Source organism: Notolepis coatsorum (assembly GCF_963971535.1).
Source record: "Notolepis coatsorum genome assembly, chromosome: 1".
Lineage (NCBI taxonomy): Eukaryota > Metazoa > Chordata > Actinopteri > Aulopiformes > Paralepididae > Notolepis > Notolepis coatsorum.
Genome location: NC_140165.1, coordinates 12349772 through 12364771, shown reverse-complemented (window position 1 = coordinate 12364771; position 15000 = coordinate 12349772). Strand labels below are relative to the sequence as shown.

The 15000-nt window shown below is 43.9% G+C and overlaps 1 protein-coding gene across 1 annotated transcript in view; it reads left to right on the top strand.

Annotated features, from left to right (window-relative positions):
- The window catches only part of LOC311236551 (dedicator of cytokinesis protein 9-like), a gene marked incomplete at its 5' end in the record, with an annotated part of 72300 nt that overhangs the window by 41742 nt on the left and 15558 nt on the right, over nucleotides 1–15000 (top strand). The window contains 4 exon segments of the mRNA XM_084324230.1: nucleotides 3113–3219; nucleotides 6853–6975; nucleotides 8186–8299; nucleotides 14578–14724. Of these exon segments, the coding sequence (XP_084180356.1) occupies nucleotides 3113–3219; nucleotides 6853–6975; nucleotides 8186–8299; nucleotides 14578–14724 (491 nt within the window).

Here is a 15000-nt window from a genome sequence, read left to right as displayed (position 1 = left end):
TTTTTTTTACCAATCCAAATAAAATTGCAATTTCTATGGGAATAATAATACAATGAATAATTTTGTAAATCAGGACATTTAGTCATGGGCACTTTCCGAAATCCAGTCCCAGGAGATAGAGAGAAAGTATGGAAGGGGAGAGGGAGGTGGTAGGTTGGAGGAGGGTGGTTGGAGGAGATTGTCTGCTTGGGAGAACAGGTAGGTTTTGAAAAGTGACAGGTTTGTCGATGCTCATATTCCACACGTGCACGTGCACACACACACATGCACACACACCGCACACACACACACACACACACACACGCACACACACACACACACACACACACACACACACACACACACACACACACACCCGACGGCGTCTTCAACGCCACCCGAGCGCCCGTCCAAGGGTCAAACACACATTCCCCAGAGAAACAGTGCTGTCAGCTGTGTCCAGATATCAGGCCTGATACCAGATGTAGTCAGAAGCCTGGAGGCCACGTCGTTGTATAATGTGAGGAGGCTTCATGATGACCTAGTGGTTCACTGTGGAGCTCAGCCGCTGTGACTCCACACACACTGGAGGTGACCAGTGGGAAATGAATTGCGTATGAATGAATGAATGGATGATTTTATTTCGGTCTTCATTTTACAAAGCAATGTACAGTAGTAGGAAATGTATAAGAAAAGAAAGAAAACGACCGAAAAGGTGTAGGCTGAAGCCGAGGCTTATAATGCCTACCCTTTTTACATTACATAAAAAAATAAAATAAAAAAATTCAAATAAACATAATTCAGTACATCATTTTGCAAAAACTAAATGTTTCATAGTTTTAGTGTTACAGTTATGTTATAATTAAATATAATTATGATTATAATAAGTATGGAGCAGGAGTGTGCGATTTGATTTCATTCTCATTGTGTGTGTACTTTTGCTGGTAATCTGCATGTGATGAACTTTGCTTCTGTGTGCGTCCCTCCCCTGTACTTTTCAGTTGTTCAGTCATATACAGTACATGACTTCCAGTGAACCCTGATAGTGTGGCTAGGCTACATGAGTAGAGCTCCGGACTCATTATCAGAAGATCACCGGTTCAGGCTGTTGTCGAAAAGTGGCGTTGTTGTCCAGCAGGGGGCACTCTGTCCTCTGGACTAGTCGGTAACAATGCCCCTGTTACGGTGATAGGGACACCGTACAGCTGCGAGTGCCGTCCTTCGGATGAGTCGCTAAACCGAGGTCCTGACTGAATCTCGGTCATTAAAGAACCCAGGACGCCTATCGTAAAAGACTAGGGGGTTCCCCTGACGTTCCTGGCCAAATTCGCAATCAGGTCTCTGACATCAAGGCCACCTAATCATCCCTTCCCCTTAATTGGCTGATATCAATCCCTGTCTCCTGAGCCGTTCAGCCACTGTGTAGTGTGATGTGTGCCTGGTGCCAGTGTATGGCAGCCATTGAGCCTGCGTAGCCCAAGGTTGGGTGCTACCAGTGGTGGTGAAGGAGGCCATTGCCACCCTACATTGTGGGGAGCGCTTTGAGTATGTAGAAACGCGCTATATAAATGTAATTAATTATTATTATTATTATTATTATTATTATTATTATTATTATTATTATTATTATTATTATTATTATTATTATTATTATTATTATTATTATTATTATTATTATTTACTGCACCCCTGGAGCAGGTAGAGGTTCAGTGCCATTCTTACTGGGGCTGTCACTTGTCCCTAAGAATACCATGCGAATATGAATAGGCTAAAATTAGGCTTTGAATATTAACAATAGGATTTACATATTATTACCACGTTGAAGCAGGCGTAAATTGCTCACAATTAACACGTTCACTGTGTGTTGAGTTTGCTATTATATGTAGTATTAATAGGAAGCTGTCATTAGGCATCGGGCTGGGCTTTGTAACACACATTTATTGGCTTCAGTTCATCTCATATCAATAATGTTTTATTTATTCATTTATTTATTTACATTCATATATATCATCATTTAAATGTTTTTATTCAAATAGAATTTGAATACTGGAATTTAGTCTGACAGCCCTAATGCTTACTGACACTCAGTAATCATTCCTGATGGGCACCTGCTACAGGGATTGAACCTGTGAACATTTTACAGTCACACACAACAACACAACAGCTCCGTTGTGACATCACAATCTCGTTACTCCTCCATGTTGTTTCTTTCAAACCAATTTTTTTTTTTTTTTTTTTAACTTTGACCAGTCACCTGGTTCTTTTAGCGTTTATCGCTTTTTCTTCGCATTCATACTTGGTCAAGTTCGACCGACAGAAGCAGGCTGAAAGGGTTCAGATGGGGGGGAAAGACACTCTGGGAAAGGCACGGCTGCCGTCCGGGATTCGAACGCGCTCAGCCCCAGATCCGCACGAGCGCGGTTGTCCACGGCGCTGAAATAGCACTCGCGGTACGTGGTGAGCTACTGGAGCTCCCCTCAAACCAATTATTAACCACCAAGTGTACAAAATGCAGGTGCATATACATATATTTAAGTGTATATTTAATTTTTCACAGATCACCCCAACGTCTTGCGTATGATTCAAACTAAATGGTCTCAATCTGTTCAAAATCTAGTTGTCAGGGCGGCTGGGTAGTGCAGTGGACTAAGCACTAAGCACTCGCCTACCAGCGCAGAGACTGGGCTCGAATCCAGCAGTCAGCGGTACCTCCGGCTTGGTCAGTCATCCCTACTAACACAATAGGCAGTGTTAGCGGGTGGGAAGCCGGTGGGGTATGCGTCCTGGTCGTTGTAAACTGCGACTCCTACTGGTCAGTCGGGGCGCCTGTTCAGCAGGGAGGGGAGCGGGGGGAGATAGCGTGAACCTTACGTTCCCCCCAGGGAAACTCCTCGCTGTCAGGTGAAAAGAAGTGGCTGGCGACTCCACATGTATTGGAGGAGGAGGCGTGTGGTAGTTCTACACCCTCCCCAGGTGCGCAATGACAAGAAAGGGAATTGGCATAACGACTAAATTGGGATGGGTGAAAAATACAGAAAGCCCAAAAATAAATAGAATAAAAATAAAAATAAACGAGTTGTCTGCCAACATCCTAAATCCATGATGTCCACGTTCCTGCTGTCCTCTACAACAGGCATGTTCAGACAGGGTTGCTCCGCCTTCCGCGTCATCACTCCAAACATCGACGAGGAGGCGGCCATGATGGAGGACGTGGGAATGCAGGACGTCCACTTTAACGAGGTGAGATCTAGTTGAACCTTTATTTTTATTCCCTTGGGGACATTTTGTAAGCCAGTACCTTGGCTAAGGGCAGCAAACCTATAGCATGCATGTCTTCTGGTGTGGGAGGAAACACAGGGGGGAGAACATGCTGGGGTTTGAACCCGGGTCCTTCTTGCCGTGAGGCAACAGTGCTACTAACCACCGCGCCACTGTACAGTGTATTCCGTTCTATTCTGTTCTGTTCTATTCTATTCTGTTTTAGTGTAGTGTAGTCTATGCACCTGACAGCTGTCTCTGATCTATACTCCTACATACTATTATTGTTGCCTATAAGGTTAATTTGCACTAAGTTTGAAAGTACAGGCTTGATTTCCTACTGAATCATGACCAAGGCTTAAAGGTAACATGTAGATGTAAAAACTGCCCCAGACTCCTCCTCCTCCCAAATGTATTGTGCTATATATAGTACTGCTGTTTAGCACTAATTATTATTATTATTATTATTATTATTATTATTATTATTATTATTATTATTATTATTATTATTATTATTATTATTATTATTATTATTACTACTATTTAACCGGCATTCAGCACACATGGTACTGGACTACTAGTATCTTAAAGGAACACGCCAGCATTTGGGGAAATTAGCTTACCGTCTTCTCCGGAGAGAGACAAGAAGATAGATACCAGTTTCCTCTCTGTGTGTTCAGTAGAAAGCTATCTGGCTGCATGTTAGCCTAGCTTAGCACAATGAATGGAAGAGGACATGACCGGTTAGCCTAGGCATTGTCCAACTAACACCTCTCCCGAAGGTGCTAGGCTAACGTGCAGCCAGATAGCTTTCTACTGAACGCACAGAGAGGAAACTGGTATCTATCTTCTTGTCTCTCTCTGGAGAAGACGATAAGCTAATTTCCCCAAATGTTGGCGTGGGTTAAGAAAGTTCTTAAAAGGTTATTTCCCATAATACTATATTATACAGAGACAGCTCAATACTGTATGTACATATATGCCCCACACACACGGGAGGTGGAGCAGTCGTCTGTCGTAGAGCAGAGGTAGAGCAGTCATCTGGCAATCCGGAGGTTCCCGGTTCGATTCCCGCTCCTCCCGGGCAGCGTGTCGATGTGTCTTTGAGCAAGACACTTAACCCCTAATTGCTCCTGATGAGCAGGTTGGCACCTTGCATGGTGAATGTGTGAGTGAATGGGTCAAATGTGAGGAACAAATTGTAAAGCGCTTTGGATAAAAGCTCTATATAAAAAAGCAGCCATTTACCATTTACCATTTACATTTATATCATCAAAACAAACAAAGAAAATCCCTGATACTGAACACATCCTGAGGCTCTACGGTTTTACTGACCTTTCTGTTCTGAAAACATTTACGAGCTCACCTCCGTGTCGTCCTCCACAATAAAACACAGGGACATGGGCTCAATTTCCTCTCCCCCATCTGCTGCGTCGGCTCTGAGCAGTGAGCACTGAACACGGCAAATAAAGACCCAAAGGAAATGTCCCTCCTCTGTGTCCAGTCGCTCCTATGAAGCCATAAAGACGAGATACAGACGAAATAAAAACGACAGACTGCAGAGTTTGTGAAAGTCAGAAGGTGGCAGGTGCTATTAACACGTTTTTAAAAGGGCTGTGGAAAAACACACACTCGGGCTGTAGTGTGGTAGTGAAAGGTTAACCGTCTGTAGTGTGGTAGTGAAAGGTTAACCGTCTGTAGTGTGGTAGTGAAAGGTTAACCGTCTGTAGTGTGGTAGTGAAAGGTTAACCTTCTGTAGTGTGGTAGTGAAAGGTTAACCTTCTGTAGTGTGGTAGTGAAAGGTTAACCTTCTGTAGTGTGGTAGTGAAAGGTTAACCTTCTGTAGTGTGGTAGTGAAAGGGTTAACCCTTTGTAGTGTGGTGGTGAAAGGGTTAACCCTTTGTAGTGTGGTAGCGGAATGGCTAACCTTCTGTAGTGTGGTAGTGACAGGGTTAACCATTTGTAGTGTGGTAGTGAAATGGTTAAAAGACTGTGAGGTCAAGTGCTTTCAGGCGATGTATCGCATTGACACAGCAAAAACTAAAACTAAAAAAAGATTAAAAACAGACTTGTACTATTATAGTTCGACATCTCAAGGGTTCATTATGTTGGAAGTCATGGTTGACAAAGAAGCATGCTTATATATTTTGTGTGTAAGAGAAGATAAGATAAGATAAGACATTCCTTTATTGATCCCCGTGGGGAAATGTGGGCGTCATAGCAGCATGGGGGAGGGGGGAGGGAGTTACAGGTATGATCAGGGTAATAGTAGAAACTAAGACATAGATATACTGTGTGTAGGCAATACAATTAGATCTGAATATAAAAATATGAGAACAAATAAACAGTGTAAACAAAGCAGTGTGTGTGTTCAAGTTCAAGTTTCTTTATTAGTTGTCATACAGAAATACAGAATACTTTTGCATGAAATGCTTCTTTCTTTCTTTCTCGGGGGCAGCGTGAGCCTCCCACGCGTTACTCCTCGCCACAGAGTTCGAGCTGCTGCGGTGAAAAGATGCGACAGGCTGCCTCCTTGTGTACCGGAGGGGACACGTGATGCAAGGCTTCTGTCCTCACTACAACCGACCTGTGGGAGGCATAGTCTAGCAACGTTCAAGACAGGGGAGGGAAGAATTGGATATACGAAATTTGGATGGGAGAAAAATAGAAAATGGGGAAAAAAAGTGGATAAAAAAAAATGAAATGCTTCTTTCTGTTTTGCTCCTGAGAGTGTGCTAGATAAAATAACAAGATAGTCTAAAATAGTATAATAAGTATAAAATAGAAAGTCAAGTACGTAAACAAGTGTAAACAAAACAAAAATGTTCAATATACATATATACAGTATATATGTACAGTCTATACTTCTGTACAGTCTATACAGTCAGCTACTATACAGTATACAGTGTAGAATGGTGAGGTATAGCTTAGCTTGTGGTGCCACCTTGTGGTGGTGAGGTGCAATGAGATGCGTGGGATTGATGCCAATAAATATAAAGTGTGTATTAGTGTCTAAAGTGGGTAAAGTGGGTGCTACAGTGTGTTGTTTATTTAAAGTGAGTGTGTGCGTGTGGATGTGTGTGTTGTGGGTGTATTTGATGTTCTGTTATTGTTCATTGTTCATTGAGCATCCTGATGGCCTGGGGATAGAAGCTCCTTCTGAGTGTCTCTGTGCTTGATCATGAGACTCCGGTATCGCTTGCCTGACCGCAGCAGTTCAAAGAGGCAGTTATTTGGGTGGCCGGGGTCTTTGATTATTCTCTTAGCCTTACCCATACAGCGCTTGTTGTAAATGTCTTGGAGAGTGTGGGAAGCATACCTCCAATTGTGCGTTCGGCTGAACGGGCCACTCTCTGTATAGTCTGCTGCGGTCTTGTGCGGTGCTATTCCCCAAACAAGGAGGTGATATTCCCAGTCAGGATGCTCTCTATTGTGCACGAGTAGAAGTTCTTGAGGATCTTCTGACTCACGTTGAACTTCCTTAGGCGCCTAAGGAAGTAGAGGCGTTGCCGTGCCTTCTTGATAACACTGTCTGTCAATGTGTGTGGTCCATGTGTGTGTGTGTGTGTGTGTGTGTGTCTGCGTGTGCGTGTGTGTGCGTGCGTGTGTGTGTAGGAGGTGTTGATGGAGCTACTGGAGGAGTGCGCAGACGGCCTGTGGAAGGCGGAGCGTTACGAGCTCATCGCTGACGTCTACCGGCTCATCATCCCCATCTATGAGCAGCGCCGAGACTTTGAAGTGAGTGTCGACTCCAACCGCAACCATGGAGCTGTCTGGTCCTCCAGTAACACCACACACACAACCATGGAGCTGTCTCGTCCCACAGTACAGTAACACCACACACACAACCATGGAGCTGTCTGGTCCCACAGTAACACCACACACACAACCATGGAGCTGTCTGGTCCTACAGTATAACACCACAACACACAACCATGGAGCTGTCTGGTCCTACAGTATAACACCACAACACACAACCATGGAGCTGTCTGGTCCTACAGTATAACACCACAACACACAACCATGGAGCTGTCTGGTCCTACAGTAACACCACACACAACCTAGGCTGGTAAAGATATGCCTCCTAAAGTGTGTAAACGGAAGTACAGGCCGCTACGGGCTTTCCGGTTTCGACAAAACAATTATAGAAACGTGTGAAGTGCACAATATTTCCTCGTTTTTAAGCCACTGCAACGGCTTTGCCTGAAGAATTTACTACACAACCGGGACGTTCTATAGCTTGTTTGCCGACAGGATTCGGGAAAAGTTTGGTCCGTTCGGAGGCAGCTTCCACCGGAAATTCTACCCCATACACACTTTCGGCAGTAGTTCTTTACCAGGCTTTATCTCACGGAGGAGATAAAACTGGGTACGAGGTTACACACAACCATGGAGCTGTCTGGTCCTGTACAGTAAAGCCGCGCACGATACATTCAAAACAAAAGTTTGATGTTCAGTTCCCCAAATTCCATCCTATACACGTGAGAATCTTACGCCTTGAAGCGTTGACTTAAAAAGCGAGTTGTTGGTGAAACTCCTTTTGCGAGTTCCTATCTTGCTGCTCGGGGAACAGCACCTTTTAACTGAGACACAGCTGAGACGGAACCGTGAGGTTGTTATGTGCGAGAGGCCAGGCTCCGGGCGTTTATAACCGAGGAGCACTGAGATTATATTAAAGGAACGTTTTATCTCAATAATAACACGGAAGTTCACTTGGACGTAGAAGAGGTGAAACTGATATATCTAATCAGCTCTCACTATTACGATTGATTTTTATTATTAATAAATCTGCCGTCTGGATCACTCGGCGATAAACACACAGCGGCGACGAGGCAAAACAATAAAAAGTGTTTGCTCAAGTTATTAATGTTTAATCTCTGTGTTTTTACATACAATAGATATGGAACCTCTTTTACATTTATCCTGTTCTCCTTGATCCCTTTACCAGAAACTGACCCACCTGTACGACACGCTGCACCGCGCCTACACTAAGGTCATGGAGGTCATGCACTCGGGGAAGAGGATGCTGGGCACCTACTTCAGAGTGGCTTTCTTTGGACAGGTAAGGTCACACGGTGCCAACAAGCCCCCCCCCCCCCCCCTCTTTTCTTGATCCTCCAATCACAACTCTTGCTAGGAAGCGACAGATGTGATTGGAGGATCAAGAAAAGAGGGGGCGGGATTTGAGACGGGTGAATTGGTGCTATTGGTAGGACCCCGTTTAAATTTGGACCGTGTTGTAGACGCAACCGCGAACAATCGCGGGGAATGAGCGTGTGATTTAATAGTTTGAGAATTCACGCTCCTCGCCCTTTCCGGTCACGAGCTTGAGTCTACGCTAAGGCCCTCATCCCGGACGATCCGAAATCGCACACTAATAGCACATTTGATAGACCCTTCTCTATCAGTACAGTAATGAAGGCAAGTTAGCTAACAATCTTTGCCAAGCATGAATGCCGCGACCTTAAATCTGTGTTGTTATTGAAGGCATGATTATCTACCTAACTCTGCCCTGCTGATCATGCATGCACACACACTTGACACACACACACACACACACACACACACACTTGACGCACACACACACACATATATATATATAGATGTACACACACACACATATAGATGTACACACACACATATGTGCATCAACACACACGCACACACATATAGATGTACACACACACACACACTTATCTGCGTCACCACACACACACACACACACACACACACACACCTACACACACACACACACACACACACACACACACACACACACACACACACACACACTTATCTGTGTCAACATACACACACACACACAAACACACACACTCTCTCTCTCTCTCTCTTTCAAACCCACCCCCTACCTAAGCTCTCTTTGCTAATGGACTTCTTTGTGCTTCTGTCTCCTCCTCCAAGGCTGCGGTAAGTGTGTATGTGGTCTAGCTGTGTGTTGTTGTAAGTGTGTATGTGGTCTAGCTGTGTGTTGTTGTGAGTGTGTATGTGACCTGCTCATCATGTCTCCTTTGCATTTCCTTTGAAGGCGTAATTCCTTTCCACGCCTGGTGGGGAAAAAAATAAAACGGTTAGGGTGGGGCGTGAGGTCTCCACTGAGGTTAAAGTTAAGGTTAGGGTTAAGTTCATAAACAACATTTTAGGTGGAAGTGATGACGAGATCCGGCGTTGCCGATTGGCAAAGTTCACCAACTAAGGCGTGGGGGAAACAGACGCATCTAAGGGACGACTGACCTGTTGTAGTTCTTGTCCTCCACTAAAATCCTTCATTCAACTCATTTGCCTGGGTAGGATCTGATGACCTTCTGTAGATTATTGATGTGTTTCTTTGGATATATAGATCGTACTGTAGTTTACCATCTTCCATACTTAAAATGGGCCAGAATATTAAAAACAATAGGTACTTTTATTTAGAAGTAAGACTAGTTAAAGCCAGTATACATGCCAGTAGGGAATATGTATGATTAATGTAAACAAACATGTGTACTGTATATCCTATGTGTCACACTCAGTGGTACTTAATGCATGCACTACAGCTTGGGGGCTACTGGCTACTAACTAGCAAAGGTTAAAGGAACACGCCAACATTTTGGGAAATTAGCTTACCGTCTTCTCCAGAGAGAGACAAGAAGATAGATACCAGTTTCCTCTCTGTGCGTTCAGTTGAAAGCTATCTGGATGCACAATGAATGGAAGCGGACAGTGCCGGTTAGCCTAGGCATTGTCCAAGTAACACCTCTCCCGAAGGCTAACCGGCCACGTCCGCTTCCATTCATTGTGCTAAGCTAGGCTAACATGCAGCTAGATAGCTTTCTTCTGAATGCACAGAGAGGAAACTGGTATCTAGCTTCTTGTCTCTCTCTGGAGAAGACGATAAGCTAATTTCCCAAAATGTTGGCATGTTCCTTTAATTAAGCCACTAAAGCACCACAACCCCCTTGTGCTTTGCTGCTAAGATGCAAAAGAAAGCCAAGCTATAAAATTGAGGATGAATTGATACATGTTACAGAATTCCGCATCCATCACCATCACTAACATTAAGCCTGCTGGTGCTACCGTTAGCAGAGCTAGCATCCATCACCATCACTAACATTAAGCCTGCTGGTGCTACCGTTAGCAGAGCTAGCATCCATCACCATCACTAACATTAAGCCTGCTGGTGCTAACGTTAGCAGCTAGCATCCATCACCATCACTAACATTAAGCCTGCTGGTGCTAACGTTAGCAGCTAGCATCCATCACCATCACTAACATTAAGCCTGCTGGTGCTAACGTTAGCAGAGCTAGCATCCATCACCATCACTAACATTAAGCCTGCTGGTGCTACCGTTAGCAGAGCTAGCATCCATCACCATCACTAACATTAAGCCTGCTGGTGCTACCGTTAGCAGAGCTAGCATCCATCACCATCACTAACATTAAGCCTGCTGGTGCTACCGTTAGCAGAGCTAGCATCCATCACCATCACTAACATTAAGCCTGCTGGTGCTACCGTTAGCAGAGCTAGCATCCATCACCATCACTAACATTAAGCCTGCTGGTGCTAACGTTAGCAGAGCTTAGAGAGCTAGCATCCATCACCATCACTAACATTCAGCCTGCTGGTGCTAACGTTAGCGGCTAGCATCCATCACCATCACTAACATTAAGCCTGCTGGTACTAACGTTAGCGGCTAGCATCCATCACCATCACTAACATTAAGCCTGCTGGTGCTAACATTAGCGGCTAGCATCCATCACCATCACTAACATTCAGCTAAGCTAAAGCTAGAGGCGACCAGTACTACTAGGAGAAGATAAAGCTAATGTTAAACCCCAGGCCGTATCTTTGCTTCAGTAAATAGCCCTAGTCGTCGGTCAGTCACTCAGTCACTCACTCAGTCACTCGACTGAGACTCCTATTGGCCAGCCCCTGGGGCACCTGACCCCTCTGCTTTAGACATTTTAGTTGTGGGGGTGTCCTTTTTGTAGCTTGAGCCCCTGCCTGCATAATATGGCCCTGATAAGCAGTATGTAGATTGATAGGCTGCCGTATAAACACTTTCTGCCGTATTCTTTTCACACTGTTCACCTTCTTTGCATGGCAGTTGCACCCAATCATCTCTAGTCAAGTGCTTTAAAGGGGAAATGTACCCATTTTCAGAATGCATACGTGTTATTCCTCTGGTCTAAGAGGGTACAAAAATAGGAGCGCTAAAACTCAAACATGTGATGTCATTGAGTATGAAGTCTGAAGCTGCTCCATAAACAATGAATTGACATTTGTTTGTCTGAGGGAAGCAATGGTTATGATTGGAAGATTGGAGGAAAGAGGGCAATTGAGGGCAATTGAGAAATATTTTCTGTTTCAGAATTGATCACTACTATAGAATAAAGCTAATTTGGTGATAGATATATATAAATATATATATATGTGCAAAGAAAACAAACTTTGGGTCCACGAAATCAGTCTCCCATTCATTGTCAATGGAGCAGCTCCAGACTTTATACTTGATGACATCACAAGTTTGATTCTTACTTCTCTGGTTTCTGGCTTTAGGAGAGAGTAGCTCATGTTCACAGATACTGAATTAACTTTCTTAGGCCACAGATATGGACATATTAGAATGTTCTCCTTTAAGGCTCAATCAAGGTTGTTTTTGCCGTCATTCACTGCTTCGCCTCAGCAGTCGTATCTTTATTTGACATAGTTATTATTTGACATACTTGCCATGACTTCTTGACACAATTGCTGGCAAACACAGAAGCCATCTTTTACAGGTTTCCAAGAATGACGAAAGCTACCAGTGCCATTCAAATTGGCCGTGACTTAATGCTACACGGTAGTTAAACTCCTCATTAACCATTATGAGTATCGGCCTGGGATCTCCCGTCTTTCAGGGGGATAATGTCTGACACCCACACGCAGCGATGTGTACTTTCTAATAGATTCATCCAGGCGTCTGCCGTTTGTATTTGTTCTGAGTGAGTAGTTGTTACGTGTACTGGCCGTCTGGCCTACAGTCTCAACCTGGTCATGCCGTGTGTGTCTGTGTCTGTCCTTACTCGTGTAGATAGATGAGACTTTACGTCCCTGTTTGCTGCATTGTGGGAGGTGGTTTATGTCTTTGTCTTGTCCAGAGACATATCCCCCAAAGCTCTCCTTTTGATTTCTTTTCCCGATTTGTGGTTGTTTTCCGTTCGAAACACATCACTGCTGTTGAGCATAAACCTCACATCCTCAATAACAATTTTTGCTAGAAAATTTACGTTGTGAGTGAGTTTTGTCAACCTGAGGACCATGGAACCCATTAAAAACCCAACATGTAAAAAAAAACTAAAACAAAGAAAAGAAATGTTGGGTTTCAATCTGAAAATGAGTTTTTTCATTCTTGACCTTTGACCCTTTTGGAGATACAAGGTTTTCGCTCGATGACAACCACAAGCTATATATACTGTACCATCTCACAGCACAAGTTTTATGTCTAAATCATATTTCCTTGTGACAAGTAAACATAATCTGCCAATAATTGGGTGAGATTATTTGTAAAAAAGCTTGATTAAGGATTCTGTCAAAACTAGCACAATGAATGGAAGCGGACAGGTATGGGTAGCCTAAGCATTGTCCAACTAACACCGCTACCCATACCTGTCCACTTCCACAAAAGGTCACAGGGTCACCAACATCAACATGTTGTCAGGGGCAGGGGTGTAGCTCCAGATTCTGGGCCCCATGAAAGAATGTATTTGTAGGCCCCCAGTGAATGCGAGCGCGCGTAAGCGCACAAGCGGATTTTTTTTTTGCCATTTTTTTATTGATGAAAACGCATAATATGGTTTTTACCTATACATTCGGATCAGCAGTTCAGCACCTGCACTGTTGGTGGGTGAGCCTAGTAAAGGATGTCGCATTGCGTTCATCTTCAATTAATGGACCAATGCAATAGTCTACCAAAGCCCCCCCTCTCTCTCTATATATATCTCACACACACACACACACACACACACACACACACACACACACACACACACACACACACACACACACACACACACACACACACACACACACACACACACACACACTTCAGAAACAAACATAGTATCAATGAGAGCATCAATAATACACCTGAGTGATGTCTAGTAAAAATAATTTTTTTTTTTTTTTTTTTTTTTTGGGCCCCCCCCCCAGTGCTGGGCCCTTGGAATCATCCTAAGCTACCCCCCCCCCAGCTACGCCCCTGGTCAGGGGTCATGCATATTCACAGCAAATTATGTGACTGTAAATCTAATGGGTCAGAGGATACATTCATTTGAAAATGGAAGGCTTGACCTGGTGGAGAAGATTTCTCTTGAGGTCATGAATGTGCATAGCAAATTTGTGGCTTGATGGTGGCGCTAGTGGAAATCAACATGTTTGTTCATCTAGGGGTCATGAATGTTCACAGCCAATTTTGTGACTACCACTAACGGGTCAGGAGACATGCACATTTAAAAATGGAAGGCTTGGCCTGATGGAGCTAGAAGAGATTTCTTCTTCTTGAATGAATGTGCATAGCAAATCTTATGGCAGTCTGACCATTACCTTTTGAGATATATTTTCTCAGTTTGGCTTGATGTTGGCTCTAGAGTTTAGGTTGTGGGGTCACCAAAATCAGTAGCTTTCTTCCTTGTGGGGTCATGAATGTGCGCGCAAATGTTATGGCAATCATTCCATGACATTTCAACATATCTTGTTCTCAGTTTGGCGGTAGAGGAAAGGACATGAGGTCACCAAAATGGTGTTCTTCCTCTTGGGGTCATAAATGTCCACAATAAATTCCATGGCAATCCGGCCATTCATTTTCAAGATATGGTGAGATCAGAACACACACACACACACACACACACACACACACACACACACACACACACACACACACACACACACACACACACACACACACACACACACACACACACACACACACACACACACACACACACACACACACACACACACACACACACACACAATACGTTTCTTGAAACAAGTTTATTTGCATCGGAACAAGTGAAATCATCTCACCCTGTCAGCAGATTTCCTTTCCACTTGTTTTAAGAAAAATAAGATTTAAAAGACTTGATCGGATTAGATCACTTGTGACGATGGAGATTGTTTTGCCGTCTAAATGGAAGAATGGATGAATACCCTCCTCTCTGCTCTCTCTCTCTCTTCCTCTCTCTCTCTCTCTTCCTCTCTCTCTCCTCTCATCTCATCTCCTCTCCCCTCTCCTCTCTACTCTCTCCTCTCCTCTCTGTCCTTTCCTCTCCTTCTCTCTTTCCTCCTCCTCCTCTCCGCAGGGGTTCTTTGAGGACGAGGACGGGAAGGAGTACATCTACAAGGAGCCCAAGTTCACCCCTCTGTCCGAGGTCTCGCAGCGCCTCCTGAAGCTGTATTCCGACAAGTTCGGTCAGGAGAACGTGAAGATGATCCAGGACTCTGGCAAGGTGCGTCGGGGTGTTTTATGTTTATGTCTATTAAAGGATCCCAATTAACGCTTTCACTACCACATTTGATTTGATTTTTTTTTTTTTTTTTTTTTTTATTACGGATCCCCATTAGCTGGTGCCATGGCAACCAGCTAGTCTTCCTGGGGTCCACACAAAAAACATACAAAAACAATTATTGCAAAACAGAATTATTACTCAACATACAATACACAATGAAACTAACAATTAAGATGGCTAAAATTACATGCAAGCAAAGAAACAGAAAACAAAACA